Source organism: Typopeltis vanoorti, chromosome 19 (genome assembly GCF_054136105.1).
Source record: "Typopeltis vanoorti isolate ZY-2024b chromosome 19, IOZ_Tvanoo_1.0, whole genome shotgun sequence".
Taxonomy (NCBI): Eukaryota; Metazoa; Arthropoda; class Arachnida; order Uropygi; family Thelyphonidae; genus Typopeltis; species Typopeltis vanoorti.
Genome location: NC_143567.1, coordinates 51183943 through 51202008, shown reverse-complemented (window position 1 = coordinate 51202008; position 18066 = coordinate 51183943). Strand labels below are relative to the sequence as shown.

Below are 18066 nucleotides of genomic sequence, written 5' to 3'. Positions count from 1 at the left end.
TGATATTGCTGTTCAAAATCTGTAGCTTATAATTTTAAGTGAGTTTTCATTTCTTGTCCCGTTGAAAAAATTAGATATGTGCAACTGAGACTTTTCATGACGTTGCAATGTGTTGGAAAGATTTTTTCAATTTCTGTAGTCATTTTTAAAGAAATTCAAAAAGTACTTAATTGTATGCGCTATTTGTTTTATAGAATAAATCAACCAAGTTCATTCAGCTACCTCTTTGTTTTTCAAAATATGTCTGTAAAATGCATTAGATAACTTTTGCAAACATTTGTCAATGGGAAAAAGTTATTTTAGTTGAACTAGCTCTTTTTTTTTTTTTTTTTTTTGTTAAATCCATCACATAATATATTATCTATAATTAATGGCCAGAAATGGATCTGAAACATTTTTATCTTCCAGTAGTTGAAAATATTTTTCCTGTTTAGCAGAAGTTTCCACTTCCTTTACAACCTCTTCTATCTCATCTTCTGTAGGTGCAGTCAATATGAATGTAAAAATTGATATATTTTCATGTTGAATAGGAGTTCCACTAACTTTTTCTGCACCAGAAGTTTTCAATTTGCATCCATTTTTCTGGAGGCACAATTCCTTATGGATGTGGATGCTGATTTATCTTTTTCATGTTTCTGTTTTCTGCAAGTGTAACCAATTCTGTAAATTCCACAAATACTGGAAAAAGATTACTGATTTGACTGGATAATTGCACTTTTTAGTTACACATATTTTTTATATGCTACACCAGATAGTTGTTTACATGAATTGATTTCTTAATTTATTTCCTGTAAGCATCAGTCTTTTTTTTTTAAATATAAAAAAAAAACATTTCGACATTCGAAAGAATCTGCTTAAACTTCTATTTCTATTGCAAGTGATGTAATGCTAAAAAATGTACCTGAATGCTTCTTCTACAAAACATGCAGAAGTACACATGAAAACCTCAATGGACGTACTATATATGTAAATTAAGTAATTTTTTTAAAAAAACAATGTAATGTAAAACATTACAAATTAAAACAAACTGGATCCAGATTCAGACTCCGCAACCATTTAATGACCGGAACTTGGAATATTAGGACTCTACTAGAATCAGGTCAACTCAAATTACTACAGCATGAACTAAAAAGATATAAATGGACTGTTATGGGACTTTGTGAAATTCGATGGCCCAAAACAGGAGAGCTACAACAGATGAAGGACATTTGATTTTTTACTCTGGATATGACTGCAGTGGAAAAGAAGGTGTCGGGTTTTTGATACACAAATCATCACGAAATTCTGTCCTGGAATTCAACCCTATCAATAGCAGAATTGCTCTAGTCTGCCTGAGAGGAAAACCACTCAATATCACCATAATACAGGTCTATGCTCCAACCACAGATCACGAGGACTCCGAAGTAGAGGAGTTTTTATGGTCAACTTAATGCAACAATCACCAGAGTGAATAGAAAAGACCTTTTGATTGTACAGGGCGATTGGAATGCCAAAATTGGAACAGACATCGGCAAGGATTATCTCCCATTTGTCGGACCGTATGGCTATGCGGAGACAAACGAAAGAGGTTTTGAATTGATCAATTTTGCCTCACAAAATTAACTTACCATTACTAACACTCTATTTCCCCATAAACCTTCCAGAAGATGGACATGGACTTCCCCTGATAGTAAAACACACAACCAAATTGACTTTATCCTTGTAAGCACAAGATTTAAAAACTCCATCAACCTCACAAGAACCAGATCATTTCCTGGAGCCAACATTGGCAGCGACCACAATATGGTCATCGCAACTGTGAATATGAAAATGAGGGAAAGATTACCTACAAAATCAACTCGTAAAAGATATAATATAGAAAAATTAAAAGATCCCCAAATAAATACACTATATAAATACAAATTAAAACACATTTTTGACACAAGCTTCAAGAAATATAATAGTATTGAATCTAAAACCAAATACTTCTCACAAAAGATAACTGAGACAGCTGAAGAAATCCTTGGATACAAAAGGAAAATAAATAAACCATGAATAACCAAAAATATTTTAGACCTATGCGACGAAAGAAGATATTTGAAATCTCATATTAATAGTGATGATAATAGAGAACAGTATAAAAATATTAAGAGTATTAAAAAAGAAATCAAACATGCTAGAAACTTATGGATATTGGATGAATGCAAAATTATAGAAGAGGACTTAAATAAAAATAATTCTAAAAGTGCTTTTCAAATTATCAATAAGTTAACCAAACCACAATTAATTGGAGCATAGAAGATGAAAATGGAACTCTTATCACGGATAACCAGAAAATAAATTGATAGATGGAAATGTTACGCAACCGAGCTTTTTCAAAAGGACCCTCAACTGACCGATGATATTTTGGATGGAATTTTGCCAGGTGGTTCGGAGGAAGGAGATTACCCGATATTAAAAGAAGTTATTGCAGCAGTTAGCTCCTCAAAAATTGGAAAATCACCGGGAAATGATGGTGTCACAGTGGAGCTGATACGCAAAAGAGGTGACATCATCATCATAGACACCTTGCTAAATATATTCCAGGACGTACGAAACACAGAGACTTGGCCTTCTGATTGGTGGACTTCTGTCCTTGTACCTATCCCTAAAAAGGGAAACAGCAATAAATGTAGCAACTATAGAACAATAAGCCTTATTAGTCATCCAAGCAAAATCCTGTTAAAAATACTATTCTCAAGAATCGAAAAGAAAATAGAAAGCAGACTATCAGATGAACAAGCAGGTTTCCGGAAGTCCAGAAGTACAATCGACCATACTTTTACAATACACATACTAGGCAAAAAATACATAGAACATAACAAAATAATTTGTCACAACTTCTTAGACCTTCAAAAAGCTTTTGACTCAATATGGCACGAGGCATTATGGAAAATTTTAGAACATAACACTGAATTGAAATTAAAAATTACAGCAGTGAACCGTTCCTGGCAGAACGGAGGGGGGTAAGATGGGATGCATCTTGTCCCCTCTTCTTTTTAATTGTTTTCTGGAATATGTCATAGATGAAGCTCTTTATGAATATGACACTGGAATAGTAGTTGGCGGACTAAGAATAAATAACTTACATTTTGCTGACAATATCGATCTTCTGGCCTTCTGGCAGAAAGTGAAGAAGAATTACAAGAGATAACCAGCTGTGTTTTCGGAACATTAAAAAAATATGGATTATACATAAACCTACAAAAAACAAAAAACAATGATAACCTCAAAATCAGACATTGAATTCTTAAAGATACAAATTGGCAATAAGCAAATTGAGAATGTAAAGAAGTTCACTTATCTAGGAAGCACGTTGAGCCAAGATGGTTGTTCAAAAACCGACATTAAAAACCGAATTGCCAAGGCAACCGTGGCCCTACAGAAGTTAAAACCATTGTTAGGAGATAACAGAATAACAATCACAACCAGACTAAGACTAATTGACACCTTGGTGAATTCTGTCCTTTTGTATGGTTGTGAGGCCTGGACTTTATTGAAGGAAGATGAGAGGAGACTCCTGTCTTTCGAAATGAAAACTTACAGAAGACTTTTGAGAATTCCCTATACCGCTCACGAAACCAATGAAAATGTCCGAAAACTGATTGACTCAATAGATGGGAGAAAAGGGGAAAATATTCTGGCAGTCATCAGAAGAAGACAGATGAAATGGTTCGGACACATGGAGAGGGCTAATGGCATTCCAAAGCATGCACTAGAAGGAATCTTTCCAGGATCAAGGGTTTAGGGGCCGACCTCAATTAAAATGGACTGATAACATCAAAAAAATGGACAAATTCCTCCCTTTCTCAACTGACATCAAGAACAAGAGACCGAGACGACTGGAGGAGGCTAGCAAAGAGTATCACCTACCAGCCATGAATGACCCAACGGTTCATTTAGGACTATGGGAGAAGAAGAAGAATGTAAAATATTCATTGGATCTCATCACATGATCAGAGCGAAGATCCAAAAAGAACAGACAATTACATGAAGTAGAATGAAATTACAATATGCGCTACGAAGTATTTCTTTCTACCAGTTTCCAGTCTGTCACATAATTTTATTAGAACACTCGGAGAAACTGTAAACATAGTCATTAACACAGTAATTAACAAACTTAGCCAATATGTAAAAGAGCCAGTGGGCATGGTTTATTAGGATGCAAAAGTAAAAAAATAGTTTAAAATAAGGAATTTAATAAATTAAAAAAAAAAATTATACCATTTCCAGAAAATTCATATATAGAGTATATATTCATTTAATACATTATTCACGTAAAGCGAATATGAGAAGTGTATGTCAAAAAGAATCTGTAAACTAAATCAAGCTATGAATAAATATGCTTGCCTGATCAAATTTTATGCAAATGGTATAATTTTATTTTATTTTTAATTTACTAAAATATTCTTTTTAAACTGTCTCTTTACTTCTACATCCTAGCAACCCATGGCCTGCTTTGTCCGTAGTCGAAGTTTGTTTATTGCTGTGTTAATGACTGTGTTTACAGTTTCCTATGCCACTGAGACAGTTACTGTATGCTATGGTATTGGGCTGTTGACAAGGGTGCCCATGACAGGATATTTTTATCATAATTGTCACACTAAATAAAAAGGAATGTAGCTAAGAATTTGCAAAGGGCGTTATAAACCTAGCTATGCCACTGGCCAGAGAGCTCTAGAAAGATAGCACTTTTTCAATGACAATAGACATTGATAATGTCTATTGTCATTCCATTCTTGCTTCTAATTGTCCATTCTTTTTTTGTCTTCACTCTAATGTGATGAGATACTCATGAAATACAAGTGTTTTATATTAAATGCTGTATTTTTCTTTGTCATTTACATATATAGTAAGTTCATTGTGTCTAATTAATTTAGCCTTAATAATCAGATTCATATGCGAGTGTTCTAAAAAGCTGTTCACTAAATGCATATCTTGATTACAAACTTTTTTTTTTGTATTGTTGATTTTATTGAATTTATTATTCTTTTGCTATCAATACTTTTTAGTTGCAATGGACTAGAAAAGTTAATAATATTGTACATAAATAAACACTATATTACTCATTGATTACATATATACAATCAATTGTTAGCAATCATTGCAAAAACTGTGTCTGAATATATTGCCACAGTGATTGATATATTGACCATAAGTAACAATTAATAAACTGCTATCTGAATGTTCATGATTGTGCATATTATAATGAATGCTTTATTAAGCCGATTCTAAACATTTAAGATAACAAATACAATATAAAATAATAAAATATATCTAATTATTCATTTTTAGAGTTTCAATTATTGCTATCCCTAGACAGTGCCTTAGCTACTTAGTGGGTTTCGATTGCTCTGCTTGTCCCTAAGAAACCCAGGTAGTCAGTCATCTAGGTTTCTTGGAGGATGAGCAGAGCCATCATAACCTGAGCACAATAATCCAGATGTGGCCATATCAAAGCCTTATAACAGGGATCTTAACTTCCTCATCTTTGCATGTTAATATTCTTCAGTAATCAAGAAATCATATGAACTATCTTTGTCTGTTCATCTGTCTACAAACAACATCCCCAAATCCTTGGCTTCATCAATTTCCCAAATACATTTTAATCAATGTGGTACACAGCTTGTAATCTTTTCTTCCAAAATGCATAACTTGATACTTTTTCCACATTAAACCAGTTGCCCATATTATTGATTATGAATCTCTTTATGTTGTCTTCTTATGCTAACCAACTGTGCATCATATTTATCCTCAAATCATTCCCTGTATGATTTATGTACAAATTAAAATTTAAAATTAATGGTTCAAGCATAGAGCCTCACAGTGCACCACTAGTCACCTGTTTTCTCCTGGATTGTTTCCCCCCCCCCCCCCGTATATTATTCTTTGGTATCTGTCCATCAGCGCCATATCCATATCACCAGTTCCAGTTTGCATAACAGAGTTCTGTGTAACTTTGTCTCATTAGTGTGAAGAGAATGTCTTCACAAAACATGACAAATATCTCAACATATTTAATAGATATGAATTACAATAAAGAAGACTGAAATTATTACAACTATCAGAATATAGTAAGTACATCAAATCTTAAATGCTTTACATTTCATTTTAACAACAGCAGTATCAATAATGGGTACATCGCAAGTGCCAATCGTATGTATTATGAAACTAATAATATACAAACATAGAGAAATAATTGTAAAAAGATTCATCATTTTAAATTATGATTATTTTTACAACTGCTAATTTTTTTTCATACTCTCCTTTTGCTTTTCTTACGACACTGGTTACCCTTCTGGATTCTGCTTTGTACTGCTCATATGTGGCTGCTGGTCGCCTTTCTTCCCTGACAATTTTTTTTTCCCAGTTCCAGCTTAATGATGGTATTCATCCATTTAACTCCTGCTTGATTTATTTTCTTGACTCTAGGTATGCAGTCTGCCATTACTTCTCGCAAACACTATTTTACCACTTCCCATGCACTATCAACATTCTGCCCCTGCAGTTTCACATGCCATGACACCAATCCAAGCAATCTCCTAAGCTTTCATACTTCCCAGCCCCATAATTCCACATATACCCTCTCTTAACTGAAAATTCGACATTCAGCTGCCTCGGAGATCAAGACCATATGATTACTCTCACCAGTTGGTGGAACCGTGGCCATATTGGTTATAGACAAGTTATCAGAATGCATTTACTAGATCTAGCACTCTCTAACCCCTAGTATATTCCATCTCATGCTGTCTCAGGTAATTATTCCTTAGTAACTGCATAAATTCCATTTCCTTCCTCCCATGTTTCCTCTCCTTTTTCCAATGTATGTTCCAATAGTTTCAATCCCCTATAATAATTACTTGCCCTCCACTCATTAAGCTTATTTGCCAATGCATGCTATCCCCCATCATCTTTTCCATCCCCTGGTCTATAGAAGCATCCAACTGCATATTTTGTTATACTGGCCTCTATCTCACACCAGATAGCTTCAAATGTGCTATTTTCACTGGCCTGCAGTTGAACTTCTACTCTCTTTGGTTGCAGTTCATTGGCTGCCATCTATAACACTCCTCTCCCAGTCTTTTCTCTCTTTCCTCCGTGAACACATTATACCCTTCACATTCTATCCCACTAACTATATCATCTTCTGTCAGCTATATCTCACTAATGCCTTTGGTCAGCACGAACTAACTAATGCCAAAAACTTCTTCCCCTTGTTCTGAATGCTCCTAGCATTAGTGTACGTAAAGTGCAAAAGTCCCTTAAGCTCACCGCTATCCTGACACTTTATACTAACTATCCCATTCTAGTTTGTTACCATGGTACTAACTTACGCATTTTATGCACATTCTTATACTCAGCTGCCTCACTGATATCTGCATATTCACTTTCACTTCATTCAACAACTCTTTTTTCCAGACTCTGAACACCATATCCATTCAGATGCAAGCCATTCTTCTTGTATAAGTCCTTTGGTCCATCAAACTCACTCCCCACATCCACAAACTCCACATTATTCCTTCTGCATAATGTACACATCAAGTCATTTGCTATTATGGTCCTCCTTCTCAGCTCTACTCTGTCATACTTCTGCACAGACTCACTATCTTAACTCTCTCACTCTTTTCTTTTGCTAGTTTCAGTAATTATTTCATATTTTCCCTCATGCCATACTTTGCTCCTTTCTAATCATTCATTCCAGCAAAAAAACGATCAACTTCATCTCTCTTTCACGTTACCCTTTTTTGCACTCTAATAGCCTCACTAGTATCATTGATTTTTGCACCTCAGAAGCATGATTTTGTCACTCTCTCACCAATCAAACCCCTTATGATAGAATCACCATACAGACTCACTCCTTGATTTTTTTCTTGTTTCTTAGTCAAGCATTCATTTCTCTTATCTTGCACTTCTTTCTTTCTGATATCAGCTGATCCACTCACCCGACGTTTCTGCATTTGTTGCAGCTCCCACTTCATCCTGTGTATCACTCCACATAACCAAGCTATCTCCCTCATTACCACCAACTTTTCATTCTTTACATCCATATATTACTATTCTTTTGATCAACACTTTTGCTCTCTCTCTCTCTCTCTCTCAATTGTGTGACTTTTAACCCCTGTTTCAATTCTATCTGCCATTATACCATCACAAACATTTTCACACATATTCTGTGTTCCATCTACCATCTTCAGTCTTGCGACCTGACCCATACTTTTTACCCTTGCTTTCATAGTCAGCACACTTTTCCACCACTATTATTACTTTCAAACCAAGTTCCATTTGTCTTTGGTATGATCTCATTGCTGAGTGGTTAACATATCCGCTCTCCAACCAAGAGGCTGCTGGTTCAAATCCCTCTGGGCATGGATGCTTGTGATTGTCCTAACTCTGTGTGGAAAGGGCATCTGCGACCCAACCACTTCTTCTACCAGAAAGCTTCACTCTCAAAACCCAGTGAGGTGCAGGAGTGATCATATGGCATCTATGGATGCCAAATGTGAAATTTGTTATTACATGATCTCCCTATTCAGATAGCTGAATTGCAGATGGTTGAATTTCATGGAAAGGAATGTGAAGAGGTCTGAATGGTTATCAGTGTTTGGAGACCAGTAAATGCAACAAATGAATGTTACCAAATGGAGCAAAGAAACCTATATATATATATATATATATATATATATATATATATATATATATGTTGCCATCCTTGAGGCAGAAAGAATCATGAAACGTAGTTTGAACATTGGAGGTGGATCTGAGCCAAAACAGACCAGCAGTATGGATTCTGCCACTCACAATCTACAGCTGATCTTCTTGCTTTCACCACTCACCTATGGACACAGGCTATGCAGAAATTTGGAGAAACTCACATCATTGCCCTCGACATTTCAAAGGCATTTGATTGGGTTTGGCACAGGGGCCTACTCAACAAACTGCATCTTATGGTCTGTCCCCCCTCACTCTGCAACTGGATTGCCAACTCTCTCACTGGTTGCTCACTTTGCATCATGGTGGATGGTTTACTCTCCTCAGATTTCTTACTGGTTACTCACTTTGCATCATGGTGGATGGTTTACTCTCCTCAGATTTCCCCACCAATGCAGAAGTATCCCAGGATTCTGTTCTTTCACCAACACTCTCTCTTCCTCTTGTATATAAATGACCTGCTCTCACAGACTTCCAATCCTATCCATAGCTTTGTTGACAACAGTACACTTCATTCCTCTTTTACATTTTACAGACCTTGTAGCACATAAGTATTAGAATCCCTCAAGATCTACAGCTGATCTCAGATGAACTCTACATGAACTCAGATCTCCTAGCTGTATCCCAGTGGGGCAAGGACGAACTTGTAAGTTTGATTGCCACCAAAACTCAGTCCTGTCTGATATTCTGCAAGAAAGAGTTCACATCCCTACCTCTTACTTTCACTAATACTGAGATATTCAAACATGATCAGATTTCTCTCCTTGGACTGACCTGCACCTCTGATCTTTCCTGGCACAACCATATTTCAACTATAGCTTCTGCAGCTGCCAAAGAACTTGGTGTACTTTTTTGCACAAGACACTACTTAACACCTTCACACTACTAACTCTACACAAAGCCGAAATCTGCCCAGCCATGGAATATTACTCCCATATTTAGGGTGGTGGTGCACCAAAATCCTCTCTAAGATTGCTTGATTCTATCCAGAATCAGGAGGACGATCCAGCTAATTAATGATCCCTCCCCTCTCTCAAATATCCACTTCGGTCTCTCTCTCTCTCTCTCAGACATTCAGTTTCTGCCTTGTGCCTCTTCTACAGATACTTTCGTGGACAGTGCTTTGCTGAATTGGCCTACTATTATTCCTCCACTCTCGTCCAAAATCATTAAATCAGAGCCACTGCTAACCAACTCCCATTTATAGTTCGTCTTGAAATTCACCAAACCAATTTCACTGCCTCCTCTTTCATTCCATCTACTTCTGTCCTTAGGAGCAGTCTCTCCCCCACTCTACCTTCCCCAAAGATTACAACCCTCAGTTGTTTAAGCAAAATGTGAACAGACTCCTCCTCTCTTCTATTCCCCTACACATGCCACTAATGTGCTATAGGATAAGATTAACAACAACAACAACAACTGCAGTCTGGGTTTGCAGTCTTTCTGTCATGAATAAATGTCTGGTCTGGAAGACTGCAAGTGGTGGTGAACATAATTTATGTTTGTGTTAATGCCATGGGTGTTAGTAAAGTCGATGTAGAAGTGAGTTTTTAGTGAAGAGATTCTGGCTTGGTTTGTATGTTTTATCTGTTTGTGATGTGACTTTTTTGATGGGATTAGTTTATTGGGGGGGGACTCATTTTTGTTGCAGTGTTACTGTCATTGTTTGGAGAAGTCTTCATATGTTTAATCATGAGTGCAGTGAGAGAAGATAGACTCTTACATGAAATAATGTTTTGAATGGAAAAGAACGTGGAAGTTTTTAGAGGCTAAGGAGGCTTGTGCTAGGAGAAATTGGTTGTGACATTCAGCCCAAGAAGAGGAAAGCTAATCTTGAAAGGAAATTGGAACATTATCAAAATTAAGTGGAGTGAAGTAGGATTATCTTTCTTGGAGGTAATAAGGCAAGTTTAGTTTTTATGGAATTGAAATTTACTAAATTATCTTCACCTCACTTGAAGATGTTGAAGAGATCAGTATTTAAATTATTGGTTATGGAAGATCTTGAGGCTTCTGTCATTTGAGTACTACATGAAGAGTAGTACTATCATCTGCAAAACTCTGAATTAGATTTGAAGTGAAAGAGAGAGAGAGAAATAGGTCATTGATGTAAAGGTGAAAGAATGTGGGTGGGAGTATAGAATCCTGGGATGCTTCAACATTAATAGAGAAATCTGATGAGTGGAAGCCATCCACCATGATATGCAATGAACGATAGTTAGGAAGCTGACAATCCAATCACAAAGTGCAGGAGGGTGGCCATAAGATGGTAGCTTGTTTAGGAGGCTTCAATGCCAAATGCATTTGAATGCCTTCGAAATATGAAGAGCAACAATATGGATTTCTCCAAATCTTTCCATGGCCTGTGTCCAAAGGTGGGTGAGATTAATAAGGAGGTCAGCTCTAAAACAAGAATAGCAGAATCTATATTGGTAATCACTAATTAATTGATGAATCTCCAGGTATTGAAGAAACTGGTGATTAACCTTCTCCTTCACTTGTCTTCCAGAACCTAAAAAAAAGGAAGAAGGCTTCCCTTTTCCTTGGGTGAAGTTACCATGGTACCATCTGTATGCAAGAGAGGTGGGAACAAGGAAGGGCAGAAATTATGCTAAACAGCCTTAGTGAGGTACGAGAAGACTTGACTCAAGTTGAGGAAGAAGCAAGTATATTGCATTTCATTCTTGTGAATTCTGCTTTTGAATCAATAATTTTTTTTGCGCTTGTTTCAGACAGTTATGTAAGCTGAATAAGAATCTGGAGTTTTTTTTAAACCAAGGGTTGGATACAATTTCTGGGTTTGCAGTGGAGTGGGAAATGGAAGCTCTCATTCCAGTGAGGATTATTTCTGTTATTAGCTTCGTGCAGATGTTTGGATCAGGAGAGAGTGAAAAGTAATCTGACCATGGGAAAAAAAAAAAGAGGCATAAAAATTCTAGAGGCCGAAATTGGCTCTAAGAGAACCCACTGTAGAGAAGAGACTTGAATAAGGTTATGGTCAGAGTTGCCAAGGGGAAAGCAGACATCCACAGTGTATTTAGAGGGAAAGGAGAGCTAGTTAAGAAAAGTTCCAGAGTGTTGATGAGGATTGTGTGGTATTCTGGTTGATAGATCATGACTGATAGCAAATGATTTAGCATTCTCTCTGGCTTGATATGTGAAATTGGAGCAGGGGAACTAGTTTGTATTAAAATCAATTTTTACTGATGAGTAGTCAAAAAGGGCAGCATGGTTGTTAGAGTTAGGAGATCAAGTAAAGGTGGCAAATGAAGGCTATAAAGTGTAGTAAGGAAATCTTGAGCCAGAGCAGATTGAAAAGCAGTAATTCCAGGTTGGATAGCCTTTGTCATGGGATATCAGATTTTATAAGAGTACGTTTCGCCCTTTTTGCAGAGTGGAATGATGCAAGATTTTGGGACAGTTGAGATGGACTGTGGTCATGGAGGATGCTAATTGCAGTTCTGTTAGGAAAAGGAGATCAGGTTTTGATGTCTATAAGTGGTGGTGCATATCAGTGATGTTTGTTATTGATGCCTCATATGGTGAAATGGATGTGGCAGTGTTTTTATATTGGAAGAAATTTTGGTATTATTCTGGGGGGGAGGGGGGGGGGGGCTTTTTTTTTTCTTTCTTTCTTTTTTTTTTTTTTTTTTTTTTGTTGGATTTTTCACATTTTTTGATATTTTTGTTGTTTTTTTATGGGAGTTTTTTTATCCATAGTTAAAATGCTAATATTTGTATGATTATCTTTCATATTAGAGTTATTGATTCAGGAAACATAGAGCTAGGGCATGCAACTGGGGTGAAGGACTTGTGTACATAACTCACTCACAGGATGTGCACTCTGGTCCAAGTGTGACCTTGGACAGTTCTATCCCATGCACACTATCATACAGCCAGCCTGTGGAAAGTGTTTTATTACTGTAAACCCTCAAATCATGTAGATACTGGCTTCCTAGTTGAATAATAATAATAATGGTGCATTAAGCATGCCCAGCAAGGCCATCATCACGCTGCATGTGGAAGGGGGGGGGGACATCTGGAGATGAAACTTGTCAGTAGCCATTTCACACCTGTACAAAACCAAAGTGGTGATGTTTCACTGGGTAATGAAAGACAAATGATTTAGAGGTCTAATTAGTATTTCCTCACAACTAGGAAATATATATGCATTTAAGGCGGCAATACTCGCCATGTTCAAACCCCATTTGTGGAAACAGAGAGTGTGAAGAATAACTTGGCTGGGAGAGGCTGATGATGATTGTTGTAACAGTCTTTAAGGTCCTCGAAGAATTTCCACACAGCTGCGTCAAAATGGAATGTTGAGTTGTGGTATGTGTGAGAAACAATGCACACACCACTACATATCACATTGTTCAACCATTTCCAGTTTATTCCTGGATGTTTTATCTACTTCATGTAAAGAAATTAAGTGATATATTTTATTAGTATTATTATCATGACACCTCCAAGGAGTCCAAAGACTCATCGAGGAAGGGCAGCTACTTTTACGACAACTCTCTGTCTCCACCATTTAGTCCACTAACCATACTGAACCACCACTACCATCATCATCATCTACACCAATGTCATCTACTGCCCATTGCCACCGCTAGTATTTTTTGTCTGTAAATTGTGTATGTTCTCGAGGCCAATTTTTCTGTATGCCAGATGAAAAACCTGAGTTTCTGGGAGAAAAAACCATGCTACTTCCGTATGAGATCAACTGATAAACCCCATATAAAGATTCCTCTTGTCATGATGAGAATGAAACATCATAATGGAAAGCCTTTTTGAGAATATAAATTTCCCTTTGAAAGTTGAACAAATACCATAACAGTAGCAATATCAGTATTACTCATTATTAAAAAAAAATAATGTCAGTACTTAAATCTCCAGCTATCTCAGGATCCACACAGACACACACACACACACACACACACACACACACACACACACACACACATGGGGGGCATCTGGAGATGAAACTTGTCAGTTTGATATATATATATATATATATCAAAAAATCTCATATATATGAGAATTTTGTGACATATCACTTACTGATGAAAGATATGCCATTTTTTCCATCTGAAGTAGCAAAGCATACACTTCATTCAAACACAACAAAAACAGTTGTGTTTGTATTTGAAGCTAACGTGATCTTGATAAGTGAGGTGATTTTAGAGAATATTAGTAGTTACTTGATGTTTATCATCGATACAACATTTTAGGCAGGCAGTAAGACTATTTTGCAAACAAACACAAGCTTGAGAAGTGTTTACACCTTTTCATAAATACTTCTTTTTTTTTTAAGTTGACTTTCTTGACTTCAGAGGGGATTGATTTTGATTGAGGGTTGAGCTAAATTTGTAGTTACAGTAACATATTCAAATGAAATTATTATTATTACTTTATTCACATAATTGATACATGGTCAAAACAAGATATCTTTCAAACAACAATTTGACTGGTGATACAGAGCAATTCAGATTCTGCCCAAGAATCTAAGAATAGTCTGTCAGTAGCGTCTTGAAATACGGACTGTTTGAAGTAATGCCATGTTTTGTAGATCACATGGGGTCACTTCATTGATGTTTAATTCTTGTATATAGTTGAATTGCTTTTTTGAAATTGCATCAAGTGCACCGATCACTATTGGAATGACTTTGGTGTGTGTAAGCCACAGCTGGCCAATTTAGATTGCCAGATCTTGATATTTAGTCATTTTTTCCAGTTCTTTGTTGTTAATGTTGTTATCACTGGGTACAGCGATATCAATAATCCAAACCTGTTGATGTTCGATAATTGTGATGTCAGGTCTATTGAGTTCCAAATGCTGATCAGTTTGTATTCTAAAGTCCCAGAGAATTTTTGTTCTTTCATTTTCCAATGCTGTTTCATGCTGCCACCAGTTATCAGAAGAAGGAAAGCCATATTTTTGCATACATGCTAATGAATTATTTTAGCCACTTGATCATGGCTGTATTTATAATCAGTTTGAGCTATCTTGCTGCAGGCACTAATTAGATGTTCTACAGCCTCATCTTTCTGACCTCATAATCTGCATTTGCTGTTGTTATTGATGATCAAAATTTTTGCTTTGATTGCATTAGTTTGTAATTCCTGCTCAAATAAATCCTTCTATTTCTTTATTAATATATCCATATTATAGCCATTGCCACGTCTTGTTCATGCCAATTTTTTCCTCAGTATCTCAAAGAAATTGGCCATGCAAGGGTTTATATTTTCAGCATACACATCAGTTCTTTTGCTGTTCTTTTTGTAGTTAGATTTCTTTCCTGTTGTTTAGAAGGCTCTCTTGTGTAATAGCTTGAAGCATTTGCTCAGAACTATTGCTGATGTAACTTTTTAAACTAGTATATAATAATTATTAACTAATAATAACTAATTATATAATATAACTAATAACTCAATTATAAGTAGTATATAATAATAATAATTATTATTATTTCATGGCACCTACTCTACCACTCTCCCTCTCCACGACATCCATTTATCATGATCATCTACACCAATGGCATCTACTGCCCACCACCACTAGCATTTTTGTCTATAAATTGTGTGTGTCCTAATGCCGGCGTTGTTGGCCGAATAATTAGCGTATCTGCTCTCCAGCCAAAAGGCCGTGGATTCAAATCCCACCATGGGCATTGATGTTTGTGATTGTCTATGAAAAATACTAGTGGTGGACAGTAGATGGCATTGGTGTAGATGATGATGGCAGAGAGTTGTAGAGTAGGTGCCCTCCCTCGATGAATCTTTGGACTCCCTGGAGGTGTCACGTAATAATAATAATAATAATAATTTATGGCGGCCTGGTTGGCTGAGTGGTTAGCATATCTGCTCTCCAGCCAAAAGACTGTGGGTTCAAATCCCGCTGTGGGCATGGATGTTTGTGATTGTCTGTGAAAATACTAGTGGTGGTCAGTGGTGGATGGCATTGGTGTAGATGATTGAATGTTGATGGTAGTTGGGGTTGGTGGATTGAGTGGTGGAGGCAGAAAGTTGTGGAGTGGGTGTCCCTTGATGAGTCTTTGGACTCCCTGGAGGTGTTATGTAATAATAATAATAATAGATGAGCTCTTCTTTTTGTGTATCGTGTGCATGCACATGTATTTAAGAATTTAATAAATAGTTTATGATTGTGTATGTATATGTGATTGTGTGTTCAAGAATTTAATACTTAGTATGAATGCACTTTTTTGTACAACTGGTATTTCTTCTAAACTGGTATAATCCCAGTTTAGTTCTAGTGTGTTTTTGTTTGGAATCAGCATTAAAATTTGCATTGCTTTTATTTTTAGTAACTTATTAGTGAAGTAATTCATTTTGTTTAATTGCAATGTCATGCAGCAAAACAGTTATTTTCTGAAGATATACAAAAAAGTGTTCTTCACCAGCTTCTCTGCAGATTAGTTCATTTGTGTACTATAGGAGTCCCTCAGGTAGGTAGATAATCATTAAGATGTATATGAAATATTATATAATTTGAAGTATGGTAATATTAGTAGCAACTTAACCAGAAACCACCCAAGGGCCATGCAACATTTGCTCTTCACTGGGAAAACATGGGTTTGGAACCATGTTTAAGATGCAACAAGCCTTTATAAACAAGTACTTTTCAACTGAAAGAGAGAAGGTAATCAGATTTCACTCCTCTCTCCGAAACTCACTTTTTTCATCCCACAAAACTCAGATTGATCAGAGAACACAATTAACAGTAATATGACCTCATAGCCTTAATTAGAATTATGCTGATGCATAATTCTAATCACTTGGAACATAATTCAAATCACTTGTCTATCTCATGTTTAAAGAGCTAGTGATAATGTCTACTTGTGCGTTAAGAGGAAAGTGAGCGTAATATATTTGGACTACTAGATTTAATTTTATTAAAAGCATGCAACAGCATAAATTCTGATTAATGTTAAAAATTAATTGGATTATTCACTAAATTGATTCTGATTAAACCTAATTAGAATTACTGTCGATTCTCGTAGAATTACTGTCTTAATCAAGGTTATAAAATATAGCTTAATTATAAATAGTCTCAATTAGAATTATATATCAGCATAATGCTAGTCACTTGGAACATAATTCAAGTCACTTGTCTATCTTATGTGTTAAGAGGAAGATGAAGTATAATATATTTTGACTGCTAGGTTTAATTTAATTAGAAGTATGTGACAGCATAATTCTAATTAAGGCTAAGAATTCATTTAAATTATTCACTAGATTGATTCTGATTGAAACTGACTAAACTAAGCAGTCAGAATATATTACATCTTACCTTCTTCTAAACCCATAAAATAGGTAAGTAACTTGGCTGTCTGTATAGCCTGCTGTGTTTGCTAATTGTGTATATTCATTGGTCAGTTTGTCCTGTTTCAAGAGATGAAAATCCCAAGTTTTCAGGATGGAAAACCTTCCACCACTATGTGAGATTGGCTGTTCAATCTCACATAGTGGTGGAAGCTTAAAAGTTCTTGTAACACCCATTGTTCATGGTTCTTTCTTTATCCCAGATGGGATCCTTGAATTAGTATTTTTCTGACTGTCATACCGCACTCAGTCACTTAGGTCACACTGCTTGTCTATTTTTGTATATTGCAATTATTATGCACTTCTCTTCATTATCTGCCTTTATTCATATAGCATTTTATATAGCACTCAAATGAACACAGTTTTTTTTTTTTTTAATATAGATTTCACTCATAAAAAGGTTGTAAATCTATATATAATACATTTTTATTAGTACTGTGGGTTGACTAATGGTCAGATAATCCAGAAACTCTGTTCTAGAGTCAAAACATTCAACTTTTTTCAAGAAACTTTGAGCCTCCAGTAAACAAGGGTCTCTCACAAGCATCTATGCCTAATGGCACGATTCAAACTGTCATACTGGTGGCCAATTTAGCTCACTTGGTCAGCCATTATTGTATACTAGACACATGATATTGTCTTTGACAAAACAATGGGTTCCATACTTGAATAAACCAACTACTCAGTATGTTATGTATAAATAAATAAATATATAAATCTTAATATAATATATAAAATATAAATGAATAATATGAATAAAAAATAACAAAATGTAAAAGAAATGTATTCAGTAGTAGTACTGATTTTTATTAAAAAAGGGTCAAAGCCAAATAACTGGGAGGAAACCTCCACATTGTCTTTCAGGAATGCGGAGAACCAACTGGGGTTACTAACCTAATGTCCAATCCTCACCTTCACATGGTGCATCTAGTTAGTAGTTATCTACTGGGTATTGAATGAATGACGATGGGTTGGCAATATGGAACTTAGCTG

At 35.9% G+C, this 18066-nt stretch overlaps 1 protein-coding gene across 2 annotated transcripts in view; it reads left to right on the top strand.

Annotated features, from left to right (window-relative positions):
• tefu (Serine/threonine-protein kinase tefu) overlaps positions 1–18066 on the top strand; it is a 409445-nt gene that overhangs the window by 111268 nt on the left and 280111 nt on the right. For both annotated transcript variants that reach the window (XM_090409436.1, XM_090409435.1), the window contains exon 11: positions 16105–16196. In XM_090409436.1, coding sequence (XP_090265562.1) covers positions 16105–16196 — 92 coding nt within the window. The remainder of the gene's footprint in view (positions 1–16104; positions 16197–18066) is intronic.